General features: G+C 31.9%; 1 protein-coding gene across 1 annotated transcript in view; it reads right to left on the bottom strand.

The window, feature by feature from the left end:
* Positions 1-3,020: 3,020 nt before the first annotated feature.
* The window catches only part of LOC107439215 (uncharacterized), a 51,179-nt gene continuing 36,810 nt past the window's right edge, over positions 3,021-17,389 (bottom strand). Inside the window, exons 4-6 of the mRNA XM_016051732.4 lie at positions 16,851-17,038; positions 14,490-14,882; positions 3,021-3,586 (exon numbers count right to left, since the gene is read on the bottom strand). Of these exons, the coding sequence (XP_015907218.1) occupies positions 3,396-3,586; positions 14,490-14,882; positions 16,851-17,038 (772 nt within the window). The 3' untranslated portion in view covers positions 3,021-3,395. The remainder of the gene's footprint in view (positions 3,587-14,489; positions 14,883-16,850; positions 17,039-17,389) is intronic.

Below are 17,389 nucleotides of genomic sequence, written 5' to 3'. Positions count from 1 at the left end.
ATCATAAAAAATTATCAAACCTCAAATAATTGAAGGCTGCATAAATTATTTCTTACTGAGATAATAATAATTTCGACATGTACTGATTCAAAGAGTGCATTAACCGTCATTTAATAATACTATAAACTTTACAAATATGTAATTATTTACACAATATATATGTTTCAAAAATGACTAGAATAATTTAAGAAACACGTTATATTCACTAAATATATTTTCTACAATTTGTACAGAATTTCACGGCATGTCTATAGAAATCGATATGCCGTGTATTGTTTGAGGAAATACATCATTCTACAGAATTTCCTCCAGAACTATTATCTTTTAAATCAACATTTTTAAATTTTCTGATGAAAGTTGGAGCCGTATGTACCATTGCATGTTATGCGTTTGGATTTAAATATGATCATAAAGCTAAACCCTAGATTACCTTGATAAAGTAGGGTTACTCTTTTCCTTACGACCTTTGTGCCGCTTTCAATTTCGATTGGCTATCGCTGATCACATGGGCAAACTGTCGCCATTTTGTTGACTAGTTTAAACAGCTAAGTAACATTGCGCCCGGTTTGTTATTTTTATTTTCGCTTTTCTTTTTACTTTTTTCATTTCTTGCTTTTAAATTTATAATGACTGGTTGTTGCGTATTTGGATGTTCAAATAAGTCAAATTTCGGCTTTAAATTTAATCGCTTACCAGTTGGAAATCGCAATAAAAAAAACGGCAGAAAATATGGATGCATAGAATTGGCAGTGATAAATAGAAGCCAATCGAAAACAGAAGATTTTGTCAAGTAAGTTCGAAAATTATTTATTTATTCATTTGTTACAAATTTTGCAAGATATTATTTATTAATTATGTAAAGCGAATATGTTTCGCTTTTTTTTTCAATTAGAGGTTTGATAAATTCAGTTGTATTAAATATATTCACCTGAAAGATAATAGATTAAAAATGTTGTTTTTAACTTAAATAATTTTTTCGCTAGAAAGCTAAACAAATAGATATTAATAGCATTTAAATATTTTAGTGTTTTGCGTTCAAAATTAAAAGTAAATTAGCGTAGCATATTAAAAAATTTTCAATTGAATAAATTTTAAATTTCAACGTTTTAATAATGATCTAATTCCTATTGAACTCTTAGTTTCTTTATTTCTTATTATTTTAAATATATCATACATTGTAATAAAATTTAGCGATAGTGCAAAACAAAATTGTTGCATTTTAAATTCAGAATTTGAATAAGAATTCTCGAACAAATATTTATTAATCTTTGAACAAATCAAAATTTATCTATTTTGTTATTAAATGTGTCAAAGCTCCCATTTGCTGATTATTGACTGTTTTATCACATACCTTAATTTTAAAGTACATAAAAAACTGATATTATTTTAATTATTTCTAACTATATTTAACCCTTTGAACCTCATAAAAAACCGATTGCAGAAAATTTCAAAGAGTTCAGAAAAAAAAGTTACAGCATGTTATGAAAGACGAAATGAGAAAGTTTTAACTTATAAGGTATTATTTTCCCTGCATGAAATAAAAACAAATTTTATAATTTCAGAAAGAAAAATAAATAATTTAAATTAAAAATAGTAAATATTTAAGTTATCTTTAAGAATATTAAAATATAAATAAAAAATCGTGTTTAAGAATTGAAACTAAGTATTTCTACAGTGAAAATTGCGGTCACAAGAGAGTTGCAGTCACCAAGATGGCGACATGTCGCTACTTTATCGAAGTATCCAGGGCTTTACATAAAACTAGTCTTTGTTTTACCCAAGAACTGCAAATAATGACTAAATGTACCGCTACTGGAAGTACCAGGTGAAGAAAACAAGCTCAATCATATTTTAAAAAGTTAATTCCAAATATCTAGATGTTTAAATTTAGATAAGTCTTCGTTCAATTCAAAATAAAAACAGCAAGGAAAGGCTGTTTTGGGGCATTCATTTTTTTTTAATAATAATTCATAAATATGGTTTTGGAACTAGATATCTCTTGGAGATTTCTTTGTCAGGGCTGAGGAAGAGAAAAAGAGCGCTTCCCCAAGCCCTCACGGTCCCAGAGTATACATACTAAAGTGTTCGTATACGTACTGATATGAAAACAGCAAATTGAGATCATATCCGTATGATCACAAGCCGCTGAAATCAGAAAGGCGCGTCTGAGATGTATGCTACTGTAGGCCGTGAAGAGAATCACGTGGTCACGGTCTTGAATGAGTTAATACTTATATTGTAATATTTTAAAAAAGACATTTGCAATGCAAAAATGAATTCTTTTCTTCAGAATTGACATGGAAACATATTTGTAATAGTGGATATGTTTTGTTTCGTTGACCTAGATATGCTCTTAAGATTATTGGAGTATGATCTGTAGTAACTTATATAATAGAGGAGTAATGAAATTTGTTTAGATATTTGTGTACATATTCAACTAAATGCTGAAAGTTACTCCAGAAATATTGATATCAAAACTAAAACTGCTTAATGACAACACTAATAATTGAACACTTATAGTGTTGAAGTCAATATTTTCTAGAAAACTTGATTTTCTTGGTTTCTGATATGAAGTTTCATTCACGATACTAGATTCTTTCATTGTTTCATTCATCGTTGATAGGATTCACCAAAGCCATATTTCTTATTGTCTTAATTAATACTCATAAGTCTCATCAACTTTTCATTCATTGTTTTTCATTCCTCAACAAATTTGGATCTCTAATTGTTTCATTTATTATTGTTAAGAGGACTCGTATACAGAACTGGATATTTTTAATGCTTAGTTTATTGTTAATAGGAATATCCATTAAAAAAATTGGAATTGTTTGACTTATTGTTGAAATTAAGTTTTATTGGATTTATCATTATTTAATTTACTGTTTATATGAATATTCATAAATGAAATTGAATTTCTTATTTATTTATTTATTGTTCATATGAAGATCAATCAACAAAAATGAATTTCTCATTGTCGTAATTAACTTTTATATTAAATTTTGAGTCTTTTTAATTTCGCGTTTTTTTTGCAGACAATCGACTAGTCCTCAGTCATGTTGGTTTTCAGATGTATCTGAAAGGTACCTTTAATTTATGACTTTGAAGCACATTTAAAAGAATGATTTTCTAAATAGTTTCACTTTAAAGACGCGTCATGTTAGAGATTACAGCACTGGTAATGTGTATCACTCGTTCATGATATCAACTTAGACCATGCATAATATAATCACAGTCGGTGGATCCAGTTTCCTCAAGTCGTGGTATTTTGAAGCTACAGTTAGCCCTGGACGCTAATTTTGAAGTCGATGTGACAAAATTCCAATATACACATACATCGAAACAGCAGTCTCTGTGTGTAGAACAGTTTCCCAGCTGTTTACAGTCGAATAACCGGTCTAGTGAAGTGCCCTCATGTCAGAGTGTTGTGTTTCTTTATGTCTTCTGAGATCGACTTTTCGCTGAAAAGCTCGTCCACAAATATCGCAGGCAAAGGGTTTGAATCCCGTATGCTTCCGACTGTGCGTGATTAGGTTAGATGACTGACTAAAAGCCTTACCACAGACTGTGCACTTATGGGGTTTCTCACCTGAAATAATAAGATACACAAGTGTTAAAGTCATTTTACTTAATTTTAAAACATACGAGGTTGAAGAAGTATCCGGACATAATTTTTACTGCCAATCATATATGGCAACGTTACTTTTAATAAGTAACGAGTAAAAGTACAAGTATTTTTAAAAAAAGTAACGAGTAAAAAGTAAAAAGTTCTTAGTTTAAAAAGTAACGAGTAAAAAGTACAAGTAAAAGCACAAGTACTAAACAAAAAAAATAACGATTTAAAAGTACATTTCTAGGAAATCGAAAATTCAAAGTAACCTAAAATTTTATTGAATAATATTCTTATGTTCTTTAATGTTTTTGCAAAATTGTTGTTATTTATTTAATTATTTTTAATTTTGAAAGTTATGGATATTAATTTATTTTTAAATTCGGAAGAATATTATAATATAATTTTATAATATAATCGTATAGTATAATTTTAAAATCAAATATAATTTTAGTATCAAACTTTTTATGGATTTGCACGAAAAAGAAATTTTATCTATTGATTTTAATTTATTATTTTTATTTATTTAAATTACCATTGATTTAAAATTATTTTACTCTCTAGAAACGCGTTTTAAAAGCACATACATAAACAAGGCAAACACGGGGTTTCAGATTGCTTTGTGATATTTGAGCTAGTAAACAATAACTGAATGTGCACTGAAGTTGAAACAGAAGGTATTTAAACACGAAGTTAGCTGTGAATGCATATATATTGCACATTAATTTTATAAATTAAAGAAACATAAGCATTTATTTTTAAATTTAAATTATTTTTTTTTAGAAAGCTTGCCGAGTTTTAGAAAAAAGTAACGATTTCATTCGATATTTCCGTTACAAATACTTGTACTTTTTCCCTAAAAAAGTAACGAAAGTACAAGTAAAAGTACTAAATTTAAAAAGTAACGAAGTACAAGAAAAAGTACGTACTTTTTACTTGTACCGGTGGTACTAGTAACGAAAATAAAAGTACTGCCATATATGCTGCCAATACAAGAAAAAGCTTGATGTGAGACGCTTAGTAACTGCTTGTAGATTAACTATACTGCGCATGACCATAGAAATTTCTCGGAAAAATTGTTAAATAACAATTTAGTTAATTGTTATTTTACCATATTCAAACAAAACAGTCAAGTAACAATAAATCTGATGAAATTCAAACTGAGAGAAAAACCGTTTATTATCTACTTTCACCTAATACGGTTTACACTAGAAAGACGGAAAATTAATATTTACCTAAATATATTGCCCAAAAGCAGTCAAAATGACTGGATTGTGAATGCGTGAATAAATTTGTTTAAAATTAATTTTTAACATTTTTTATAATATATAGCAAGTTATTAGTAAATATTAACAATAAAAAAAATTACGTGTTGTACAAAAAGTCGCAAAATTCTAAGAAATTGTCATTATATACATCATTGTTTTTCCAATTGAAATTAAAAGCAGTCAAAATGACTTCCTTAGGCAATCTAGTGTTAAACAACAAGACTTTTATCGAACAAACTAAGCCCACCTAAGGAAGACACTTAGTGCCTTGCAGCTGGGATACCAAATTCCGTTAAATAACAATTAAAAATATAACACAATCAATTTTTTTCACAATATATATGTGTAGCACAATAAAGACAAAATGGATAATAAGAAAAACGAGAAGAGCGAAGAAAATTTATTTATTGCGCATAAGCTGCAAGTATCACATAATTTTGGTTGCAAGTATGCATATATTTTTGGAATCTTCTTAGAAAATAAAGTCAAATAACTATTCTTATTATAAGTATTGTATTGTAGTTTTGAGGGTAAAAACATGCACCAATCACTATGAAGGTTTATGAAGGGAAAAAAAAGATTGAAACTTAAATGTGGTTATTCTTTTATGTATTCTGCATTTTTGAAATTTTATCAGGTAAAGTAGCTCTCAGGATATATTGGTTAAGGTTTTATTCTACTTTACCAGAATGTCTTAAATGAAAGTATACAAGAAACTTTTAGTGGACTTTTCTTCAGATTGTTTATTTTGTCTACTTCCTAAGTTTCGTATTTGTTTATTTTTTGCTATATTTATACTGTCTGAACCCCAAATTTTACGATTTGTTGGGTGGTATTCTTCTGAAGGAAAAAAAAGAACTCCGAAGTAATCAACTTAAATGAAGTCACGTCACAAATGAAGTCATCTCTATGCATGTGATGAAATCATCCCCAATTGCAACCATAAAATGATAACTATTATAAAACAAAACATCGAAGAGTTCTTCATTTATGTACTAAAAACAATAAAGGAATTCCTGAAATATTTACACCTATTCTTCTCCCCGGACGAAAGAGAAAAAAGAGAGGACCATAAAAAGAGGAACAAAAATCCGGGACGTATAAATGTTAGCCGGACTCTAAAGTACAAAATATAATTCCGGATCCCGAGCTCAATAAAAGAACGCTTAACTGCAGACAGAATACGCTATCAATAACAGTAACAAAACGTATTTCGGAATCAAAATGGGGCAAATTTCTCGTGTTTCTGACCTCCCGAGGGTCCCACTACTTGCTCATTGGGGCAGAAGTCCCAGAGGGTGGGAAAAAGAGTAGGGGCACTAAATCGTAGATGGCCAGGAAAAATCCTGGACCGTCGAAGTTCGGAATGTCTATGAAGTTTGAGTTCTACCTTCATGAAGAATGGATGGGGAGTGGGAATTTCCCAGTCCAGTCCGGTACTTGAAAGAGGTATGGCCTTGCATCATTGTCCAGGTTACCGGACAGGAGGAGAGAGTCGCCAAGATACAGATCCAGATGGTGGGCGCCAAATCTCGGATTCCTACTTAAATCATAGTATGGCTTACTTTAGGGAGTCGATAGACAATAAATACTTTTTTCGGGTATCTTTTAGGAATTAATTTGAATTTTTTTTGCAAATCCGAAGTAAAATTAACTGCTCATAAATCATTCCTAGTGATTCTAGCTTAAATCATAGGATTCTTCAAAGTGTTAATAAACAAGTGTTAATAAACCTAGTGATTCCTACTTAAATCATAGCTTGCTTTAAAGTGTTAATATAAGCAGTAAATATTTTTCTGGGAATCTTTTTTATTTATTTTTTTGGAATTGATTGGAATTTTTTTGCAAATCTTAGTAAAATTAACTGCTTATGACTAAGAGGCAAAATTAACTGCACTACTGCTTAGTAAAATTTAATGCTCATAAATCTTATCTATATCTAGTGATACCACCTTGTATGACTTGCTTTAAAAAAAAAAAACATTTTCTTGAAATTTTTAAGAAATTGATTTTAAATTTTTTGCAAACCTTTAGTGTTCTTTTAGTTCCTTTCTACTTAAATCATACCTAGTGATTCCAACTTGAATCATCGTAAGATTTGCTTTAAGTCGTCGACAGACAATAAATGCTTTTTTTCATAAAATTTTCAGGAATTTAATTTAAACTTTTTTGCAAATCATTAGTGTAATTAACTCATTATTTCAACTTATATCATTCCTAGTGATTCCAACTTAAATCGTAGTATGATTTGCCTTTAATGTCATTAAATACACCATAAATATTTCTTTTTATAATCTTTAGAAATTAACTAGAAATTTTTGCAATCCCTTAGTGTAATTAACTCTCATTTCTATTTCGATCATACCTTGTGATTCCTATTTATGTCATTGTATGATATGCTTTAAATGTCAATAAATAGTTCATAAATAATTTTTCCTGGAATTATTTTGAAACTTTTACAAATGCTTAATGTAATTAAGTGATTATTTTTACTTAAATCATGACTGAATGATTTTCTTTCAGCGTCAATAGACAAGAAATATTTGAATTATTAACTACTCAAATATAAAAGTTCATAAAACTGTTTAAAAAATTGATTGGATTTAAAGTCTTATATGACCAAATTTCTTGAAATTTTACATATCTCCGTTTCTTATCAAAACATTTTAAACCAAGGAGTGTAATCTCCAGCTAGCTTTGCTCACCAACTCTTCATGATTGCTTTGGAAACATTTTTGTGTCTTGATAATAAACAGATTATTATTACGTTAAGAAAGTAATCATTTAATTCAAATATTCTATCATTTTTTTTAATTTTATTAAAACTTCAATTTTATTCTATAGGGATAAAATATAACTGAATCAATTTGCACAGTAATTATTGTAAGTTTGTCACGATTTTAGTTTAATTGCTAATGAATTTTTGATTTTAATTGAAATTTGTTAAATATAATTTGCCATAGAGATCATTTAACAACAGTGCAAAAAATTATATTATATTAACCATTTATATCATATTAATTGTTCACTTGTGTAATTTGATTGAACATAGTTTCTCACAAAACTTATTATGTTATTGTTCTCCAAATAAAATATAACTCACTAAAAATGAGCATTTATTTAATTTTTAATAATTGTTAACTGTAACTAAACAAGTTGACTGTATCTGCTGATGGCTGCACAAGTCATAAGTGGGATAATAGATTCCCATCATTATTTACAAATTAATTTAATGGGTGGGGTGGATAGTTCGCAAGACCTTATTAAGGTTTAAATTAAGGGACTGCATTTTAGTAAAAGAAAATCAGATCATTAAATCCCCAAAATCAATTTAAGGGACTTTCTTTATGGCTTACTTTAATCTCGTAGATGATTGTGATTTAACTATTTTTACTTATTTCACTTGTTTAGAATAAATCATGGTCAACAAACTTCACAGAAAAATGTATCATTATTTTTCCTATCTCACTCAACTTGTTCTTACAAGAAATCAAAATGTGAGGAGGAGAGTTTTCGCCAAATCTAGTAACCTCTTCTAGCTCCAGCGACGATAGGGTGATGGCAGTGATTGGCCAGTTAATGCGGAGCAAGTCCTCTTCCGAATCACTTCGCGTTATTGAGAAAGCACAAAAAATGATTTGCTCTCTCCCTTGGCCGAGCACTTAACCCTACACGTGGTCTGCAGGTCAAGAGGCATTCGTAATGGCCAAAGCTCTGCCTCGTCCGCATTCGAACGACCGATTACTAAAAGATTCCCCTGCTTACACTCATAATTACTCTCAGAGTCTCTGTAACTGTAACTTTTTTTTTTTCTAATGGGAAACCGAAAAGCGAAATTGTTTCGATTCTATGGAGGTACTCGTAAATAAGACTGGAATCTGATAAATAAATAAAAGAATAATTGAAGTCAGAGAAATAAGAACAAAAGTGTGTAACTAAAATGCATGATGGCGATGTCAGCCATTTTCATTAAAGCTATTTGGCTTGCTTCAAGAAATAATCATTAGTAATCGTACTTTTCTTAGACAGCCTACTTTTTAACTTTTTCGAAGTTTACTGAGATGTATGATGAAGTTATTAAAAAATCAGAGATAAACGCGACAATGCGTAATTATGCGGGATGTTCCGTTATTGAAAGGTCTGAGATAAACTCAACTATGTATAATTATGCCGGTTTTTCCGTCATCGAAACTCCTGAGATATACTTGACAATGTATAATTAAGCCAGTTGTTTCGTTATTGAAATGTCGGTTTTTCCATTATCGAAATTCCTGAGGTATACTCGTCAATAATAATTATGCCACTTGTTTCGTTATTGAAAATCTGAGATATACTTGACAATATATAATTATGACGGTTGTTCCGTTTTTAAAATTTCTGACATATACTCTTTAATATATAATTATGCCAGTTGTTCTGTTATTGAAAGGTCTGATATAAAATCGACAGTATATCCCTGTTTTTCTGTTATTGAAATTTCTGACATATACTCTTTAATAAATAATTATGCCAGTTGTTCTGTTATTGAAAGGTCTGAGTTAAACTCGTCAGTATATAATTATGCCGGTTTTTCCGTCATTGAAATTTCTGAGATACACTAGACGACATATAATTATGCCAGTTGTTCTGTTATTGAAAGGTCTGAGATAAACTCGTCAGTATATAATTATGCCGGTTTTTCCGTCATTGAAATTTCTGAGATATACTAGACGACATATAATTATGCCAGTTGCTCTGTTATTGAAAGGTCTGAGATAAACTCGTCAGTATATAATTATGCCGGTTTTTCTGTCATTGAAATTTCTGAGATATACTAGACGACATATAATTATGCCAGTTGCTCTGTTATTGAAAGGTCTGGGATAAACTCGCCAGTATATAATTATGCCGGTTTTTCCGTCATTGAAATTTCTGAGATATACTAGACGACATATAATTATGCCAGTTGCTCTGTTATTGAAAGGTCTGAGATAAACTCGTCAGTATATAATTATGCCGGTTTTTCTGTCATTGAAATTTCTGAGATATACTAGACGACATATAATTATGCCAGTTGTTCCGTTATTAAAAGGTCTTAGATAAACTCGACAGTATATAATTACGCCGATTTTCCCGAAAGAGTGCGATAAATCAAAACAAATAATGAATATACGAAAATAAATATATAAAAGGACCAGCTTATTTAAATGCAAAACAGAAAGGCGGTACTTTATGGAAGGTGGGCTTAGTTTAATCTTTCGCTACAAATAGCCTGATTTTTCATACCTAATTAAGATGATAATTCGCCAGAGTTTAAAATGTTGACATTTGTTTTCATTTTGACGAAAATTTTAAAGTCTATATGACCAAGAGTAGCCTGTATTAATGCTAGGATTAGAAATTTTTGTATAAAAATAGAGAAAATCTAATATCGTAATATAGAAATGAAGACTGAGGACAATTTAGAAGACAACTTACCCCATTAATGTTCAAATTTTGTTAATGTTCAACTGCTAATATGATAAAGTGGATCTATGTTTTGTATATGTCTTTTATCTATATGTCTTCAAGTCATAGTCATGGTCTTTACGACAAAAAATAGTTTTTTTCAAGATAAGAAAAAGCATTGAAAGTTTAAAAACTTTCAATGCTTTTATATATATATTTATTACATATTTACTATATATATATATATATATATATATATATATATATATATATATATATATTACATTATATATAAAAATTTATATATTTATTAACTTGTTTAATTTAATTCGGCAAATAATTAACGAAATTATGAAATAAGTTGTAAGAATCATTTTTTTTTCCTGGGTATGTCGCATAATTTTAGAATAGGATTCTTTTTAACAATTTGTTAATGTGTTCTAAATTTTTTTGTATTTTTTAGTTTTCAAAATGGAAAGTAATCAGGCACAATTGTTTGAAATATTTTCCATAATATTTAGTATTAATAAGGTAAAAATTATTTAAAGTTTGCAATTAGGGTATAATCTTTTCAAAAATAGTTTAAAAACGAATAGATTCATATGTATGAGAAACAACTTTAAAATTATCGCGATATTTAGTATTTTCAAGCAATATGTTTTTGAAAATTAGCGACTTTTGACATAACTGGCTCACTCTCTTTTTTCTTGATGATAAAAGAAAAGTGTGATTTTATCAGGATCATTTGTTCCTGAGATAATCACTCTTTCTTCCTGATAATAAAAGAACCTAAAGGTTTTCGAGTTGTAGGAAGATCACAAACTGAAAAAAAGACTAAAAGATTTCAACAATTAAAAATGATAAAAATATTATCCCCAAAAAATATGTTGGATAGACAAGGCTAATATCTATCCGTAGTTTTAGTAAAGAAGTAAATAATACTCAAAAATACCATCTAAATTCTTTTCAGATTTTTTAAATGCATCAAAAAAGTGTTCAAGCAGTATTTATTTTAATAATTTTTTTTAGTTGATTTCATAATATTTAATATTAACGTGCAAAATATTATTGAAGCTTTGCGAGTTGGGCATTAATGGTAAAACAATAATCTAAAAATAAGTAAACGTATCGATGTGAACATCAATATTAAAACTATGGATAGACATCAAATAGCCGGAACAAATTTAATAACCATCATCAATTTATCCTTTTATATTTTTCCAATTACATTGGGCTTTGCAAAATCATCAAAAGATGCGCTCCATTACTTTTTCTTCAGCAAAATACTTTAATGGAAAATTTCCACTGGGACCCTCCGTCCGGGTTGTCTTTATGCTGTCCGACATTATTAGAAAATCTGCAACAAGATCAAAGCTCTGACGATGAAAACTGCAACGTCAAAAAAAAGGGAACAAAATAGCTCTGCAAGTTAGCTAATGGATCACGGATTGCTTTTAATAGCTTGGTTAGAAAGGCTTTCGGCACTAATGTCATTTGCTAGGGGCGAAGACCTAATTGTTTTTTATCGCCTAAAGTCAATAGTTTTGAAACCTTTGCGCCAAACACAGTTTGGCAGCACTTCGTTTTGGGGTTAATGAAAGATTAAATTCTCCGTAATGACCCCTCATTATAGCTCCCTCCCCCTTTTTCGAAAACTTACGCTTTTACCCAAAAAGAATAAAAAAAGACATGCATACCTGTTCTTCAGAGACCCCAGAGGAATTGTCGACATGTAATACAATTTTGTCGACCAACATGTATTAAATTTCGCCAAGGATGTATGCCAAGCAAATGGAAGGGGTGGGCGTTTGATTTTGAAGACCCCCCAGTCTGGCTCTGGTTCTAATACGGCCTTTGGGACTAGGCGAGTAAGGAAGCACTTCAAGTAATTGAATTAGCCGCCTTTTGCAATCTGGCGAGCTCTGGGATTGCATGCGAAACGACGCGATACGGCCTTTTCCTGAAGAATATATAACGTTATAATCTGGAACTGGTTTGTCGTGTGGGGGGGGGGGATCCACAGGGGATAGCGACCCCCTTCTCTTCCTTTAGTTTCTGCTGCCTATTAAAGATCATAAGCCGCTTCCCTCTATCTCAGAATTTAGAAGTGAAATGGAGGGTATTTAATGAATATTCACAGAATTTTCTCTCGCATATTACGGTTACAAATAACGTTTGGGAATGAGAGATATTTCTGCCATAAGAAAGGCTGTGTATGTAGATCATCATCACTTAGAGAACTGAGTTTGTTTTTAAGATGTGGTGGTAATGGAAGATTGTTTAGGATAATTACTTATTAGGTTTACAGATTTGTTGTTTCATCATTCTCTCCGATTCATGTTAACGATTCAGATCTGAGAATGGAATTAATTGTTTAGTTATCAAACTATAAAGAGCGATAAAAGTTTGTAAATTTTTTTTAAAATTTGTCTTTCCTGATCGTATTTAAGCACTGCCGAATGATTGCTTAAAATCTAAATTTTGCTTTATACTAGTTATCACCTCGGATTAATAACTGTTCATTTTTAATTATTTATTTAGTGTTGTTTCTAGCAGCAAACAAGCATAATTTGTAAAAAAAAAATTTATATATTGCAACATTTATAATAATCAGCACATGATTCTAAATATGGCGACGCATTACAAAGGATTATGTAACCAAAAAGAGTGACGTATAAGAGGTGTAAGCAACATTTAATTAATATAATCAGTCAAGTACAGCACAACGGCACAATAGAACAGACGCAATAATCTTGAAGGTGCTAAAAATTACTGAACGTTCACTTCAATTATCAGATGACGCCAAATATGGCGATACTATAGAGAACGGGTGCAATAATCAAGAGGATAATAAAAATTAACAAGCATTCGCAATCATCAACAGATGAAGCCAAATACAGTGACTCGTTAGAGTCAGATAATCAGATAAAACCAAATATGGCCACACAATTGAAAGGATGCTTATGACCTGAAGGCCATTAAAAATTCTCAAACTCTAACAAATATCAGCACACGACGTAAAATAAGCACTCCATGAGCCAGGGGTCAGGCTTCAAAATTTTGTGGCCAACGGAATGGCAATGTGGTCCTCACTGCGTATGATGCCGCCTTTACTTGCCAGACAAGAGGGTACCTATCGATCTGAAACTGGACGAATTTCAAGCCGCCACTGATGTTCAAATCACAGTCCCTTCACAGTAACAGCTTTGTGCCTCCAACAACTGAGCCACTGTTGTTCATGTAAACTACTAAAATATGGCTACATGGATATGATAACCTATTGCAATAGCCTGAATCGATGCAATTAACTAAAGATCTCTAATAGGTATATTTGAAAATGCGAGTAAAATAACCCGAAGTGTACGAAAAATGTTATCGCTCATTACAATCAGTACAGAGGTGATAACTGCTCCGGATTCAACAAAATATGGTAAAGAATAGTAGAAAGCTACGAACTAAAATTTTCTGATTTTCGGTTCATTTTCTCAATTTTTAAAAGGCTCAACACGGCTTAGCTATAACATAGAGGTGTATCGCAATAAGCCGTTGGTTTATTCAGAAATGGTGGTGAGTATTAATAATCCCTATAAATCGCATTTACCAAACCGAGAGATATCCATTTAAAGACTATCACTCAAAAATATTAAACTGCTGTCTGGAGCAAGTTGGCATCTCTGTCAGAACATAAGGTTAAATTCTGCCATGCAATAGAAAGAATAGATCAACTCAAAGCGTACGAGAAATTACTACAATCAGTACATAAAGAAAAAATTTAAATCAGGAGAATGCCGACTTTCACCTGTGAAAGTCAACAATCACATAGTCGCTTAGGTAAATATCCGAAATATTTGTTATATCCGAATTGATATTAATTTATTCGCTGATATTATTAAATGTATTCGATATTTTAACATCTGCTGAAGATAGATTGGGAGAAACATTAGTGTTCCGAATACCGGGCAAATGTATACATACCGGGCAGGGGCACTGAACCTTAAACAAACATCAGTGTATGGTATACCGGGCAGTGACATTTAAATAGACATAAGTATATGTGTTGGACATTTACCAAAGAGACTATGTGATTGTCAGCATTCACCGGAAGTTAACAACCAGCAATTTCGGTCATTCACAGTAACAAAGCCGCAATCAAGCAGATGCAGTAATAAAAATTCCCGAACACTTACCCGTATGTATATATGTGTGTTTCTTCATATCAGACTTCTGGTGGAATCGTTTACCACAATACTGACACGGGTAGGGACGAGTGTCGGAGTGTATCAGCAGATGAGTAGAGAGCGTCGATGAGCGTTTGAAGCTCTTTCCACACTGCTTGCACTCAAATGTCCTCTCGGCCGTGTGAATGGCCCTGTGCTGACTCAAGCTGACCTCATGGCCGAAGGTCTTGTTGCAAAGCTCGCATGCAAAAGGCCTTTTCCCGCTGTGTGATCTCCGAGAATGGACTTCTAAGCCATGAGGTGTACTGAACATCTTGTCGCATTTTACACAAGAGTAGACGTCACTCGGATGAGGATGACCGCTGGCTGGTTTCGAACCTGGACTAAGTAAAAGTCCACCATCTAAATGAGACAGAAGAAGAAGAAAAATTAAAATCATAATGTATTGTATATTTAGGATTACTTCGTTATAGAGATAATATTATATATTTAAAAAAAATCTGCACTCCTGTACAAGGACAAAGGTCGGAAAAATTAATACAATATCTGGTATTTGCTGTCTTTTTCTAATTTTGTGGTGAATATATCAATTCAGGCAAGTCACTTTCTAGAAAATTTTAAAAACTGATAGGAAAAGATCGAGAAAATAAATTTTTTTGACTATTTCGTACTTCCGAAAAATATTTTAAATCAAATATCTTCCGTTGCAACTGGTCAACTGAATTTCTAAAATGGACGTAAAATTAAAGCCTATGAAATTTACAATAACCTCATAAAACAAATGCCACCATTTTTTTAAATTTTCCTAAATGAGCATTCTTTTTTATTTTATTTTTGGCATGGAGTGTAAAAATTTGCACTCTATAACAAAAAAATCGACGCACCCAGACGGAATTGTCCGATTGAAACGAAAATTGGTGAATAGGAAGACAATGTACAGAATAATAAATGATTGAAATTTTAGAACAATTGAATAATTTATTGCAGAGTTACAGAAACAAGTTCAATAAGGTGTTGACCCGCCTCTAGCCTGGATACAAGCTGCCACACGGCGGGACATAGACCGATAAAGCTCCCGGATGGTCTCTTGCAGTATTTCCTGCCGAATTCGACCCAATTGTCGAACGAGGTCCTCAACATTCCGTGCCAGATGCAATCGCCTCCCCATCATATCCCAGACATGCTCGATGGGAGAGAGATCTGGTGATCTGGTAGGCCAAGGAAGAGTTTGACAAGCTTACAGACAGTTCATAGCAACACGTGCCGTATGTGGTCTGGCATTGCATTGCTGAAAAACCAGCCCAGGGTGCTGCAAAAGAACGGTAGCAAAACAGGTCTTAGGATGTCGTCGACGTACCGCTGTGCAGAAAGTGTACCTCTAATGACGACCAAAGGGGTTCGGCTGTGAAAGGAAATGGCACCCCAGACCATAATGCTTTGTTGATGGCCGGTGTGGCGTGCAATAGTGAAGGCAGGATCCCCCTTCTCCCTTGTGCGTCTCCAAACACGTCTTCGATGATCGTCCAGGACACAGTTGGAAGCGGGATTCGTCGCTAAAGACTATACGTCCCCAGTCGGCATCATTCCAGCCTGATTGAGTCATGCACCTTTGTAATCTGGCACCAAGAAGCAATCGGATGATTGCTTCTTGGTGCGTCGATTTTTTTGTTATAGAGTGTATACTAAAGGCAGGTATTATGGAACACACTGCATACAAAGTTTGTCAAAACTCTATTCCGCGTCTACGACAGCTTTCGAGTAACTCGGATAAAAAGTTTTTTTTTCTCATTAAACTAATCAGTAGAACAAAGTAAGTTTTTCTTGAATTTTAAATTGAGTCCCAGCATGTATACCATCATCATATCAATTTTCAAGGGATTTGTAACAAACTAAAGTACCTTGGCAATTTTAACTGCATTTAGAGCATTTATGACACCATATTATCAATTTTAATTGCATTTGAAGCAATAATGTTATCATCTTATCAATTTTAAGTAGATTCACATCAATAATGACTTCATCTTATAAATTTCAACGCCTTTTGCAGCATGAATGGCATCATCTCATCAATTTCAACTGAATTCACAGCATTAATGTCAACATCATATCAATTTTGACGGGATTTGAATAATTAGTTGCACTATCTTATCAATTTTAACAACATTTGAAGCATTAATGTTTTAATCTTATCAATTTTAACGTCATTTTCAGCATTAATGACATCATCTCATCATTTTTAACTTATACAGAGCATTAATAACATCCCCGAGTTAGATGTTAATGGCATAACATTAAATGAGCCTAACAAAATCATTGAGGGGAAATAAATGAATTTAATTTAAACTAAAGAACAAAAGGAGAAGTTCTCACCTTTGAAGTGAGGGTGGAGTGGATGGTGAGGGTGTAGGTGTTTCACTGAATCTGAGTAGGGGGATCCGAGTCCCAGGAGGGGAAAGGAAACGCAGTGTGCAAGAGACGGAAAAGGTCGGAAGATCTCGGCTGCAGTCGTGTAATGGGCGGGCAACAGGCCATTTGTTCCACTCGATGTCGACGAAGACCTAAAGGAATAATTCGATTTAACTATAAATATTCGAATAAAAATGACAGAATAAGGCAGCTTTCTAAAAACCGGAGCATAGCATAGAACCAGGGATGCCAAAGGCGACCAAAAATTTAAAAAGTGGTAAATAATAAGAAGCAAAAAACTTTTAAAAGAGATTAAATTAAAAAAAATTTTCTAGCATATTTCTTCCAGTTTACTATTGATAATAAATGCTCAGATTGTTTCTGTTTTAAATATTAATAATTTACAATGTTAGTTTAACAATAAAATAGAGATTAAATAAACAAAAATGAATTAGGTTCCACCACTACTTGCATTTTTAGTAGTCCGTGGTATCTCTGAAGAA

Source organism: Parasteatoda tepidariorum, chromosome 4 (genome assembly GCF_982258835.1).
Source record: "Parasteatoda tepidariorum strain Cologne lab strain chromosome 4, Ptep-v5.0, whole genome shotgun sequence".
NCBI classification, from domain to species: Eukaryota; Metazoa; Arthropoda; class Arachnida; order Araneae; family Theridiidae; genus Parasteatoda; species Parasteatoda tepidariorum.
This window is presented reverse-complemented; position numbering and strand designations above follow the sequence as displayed.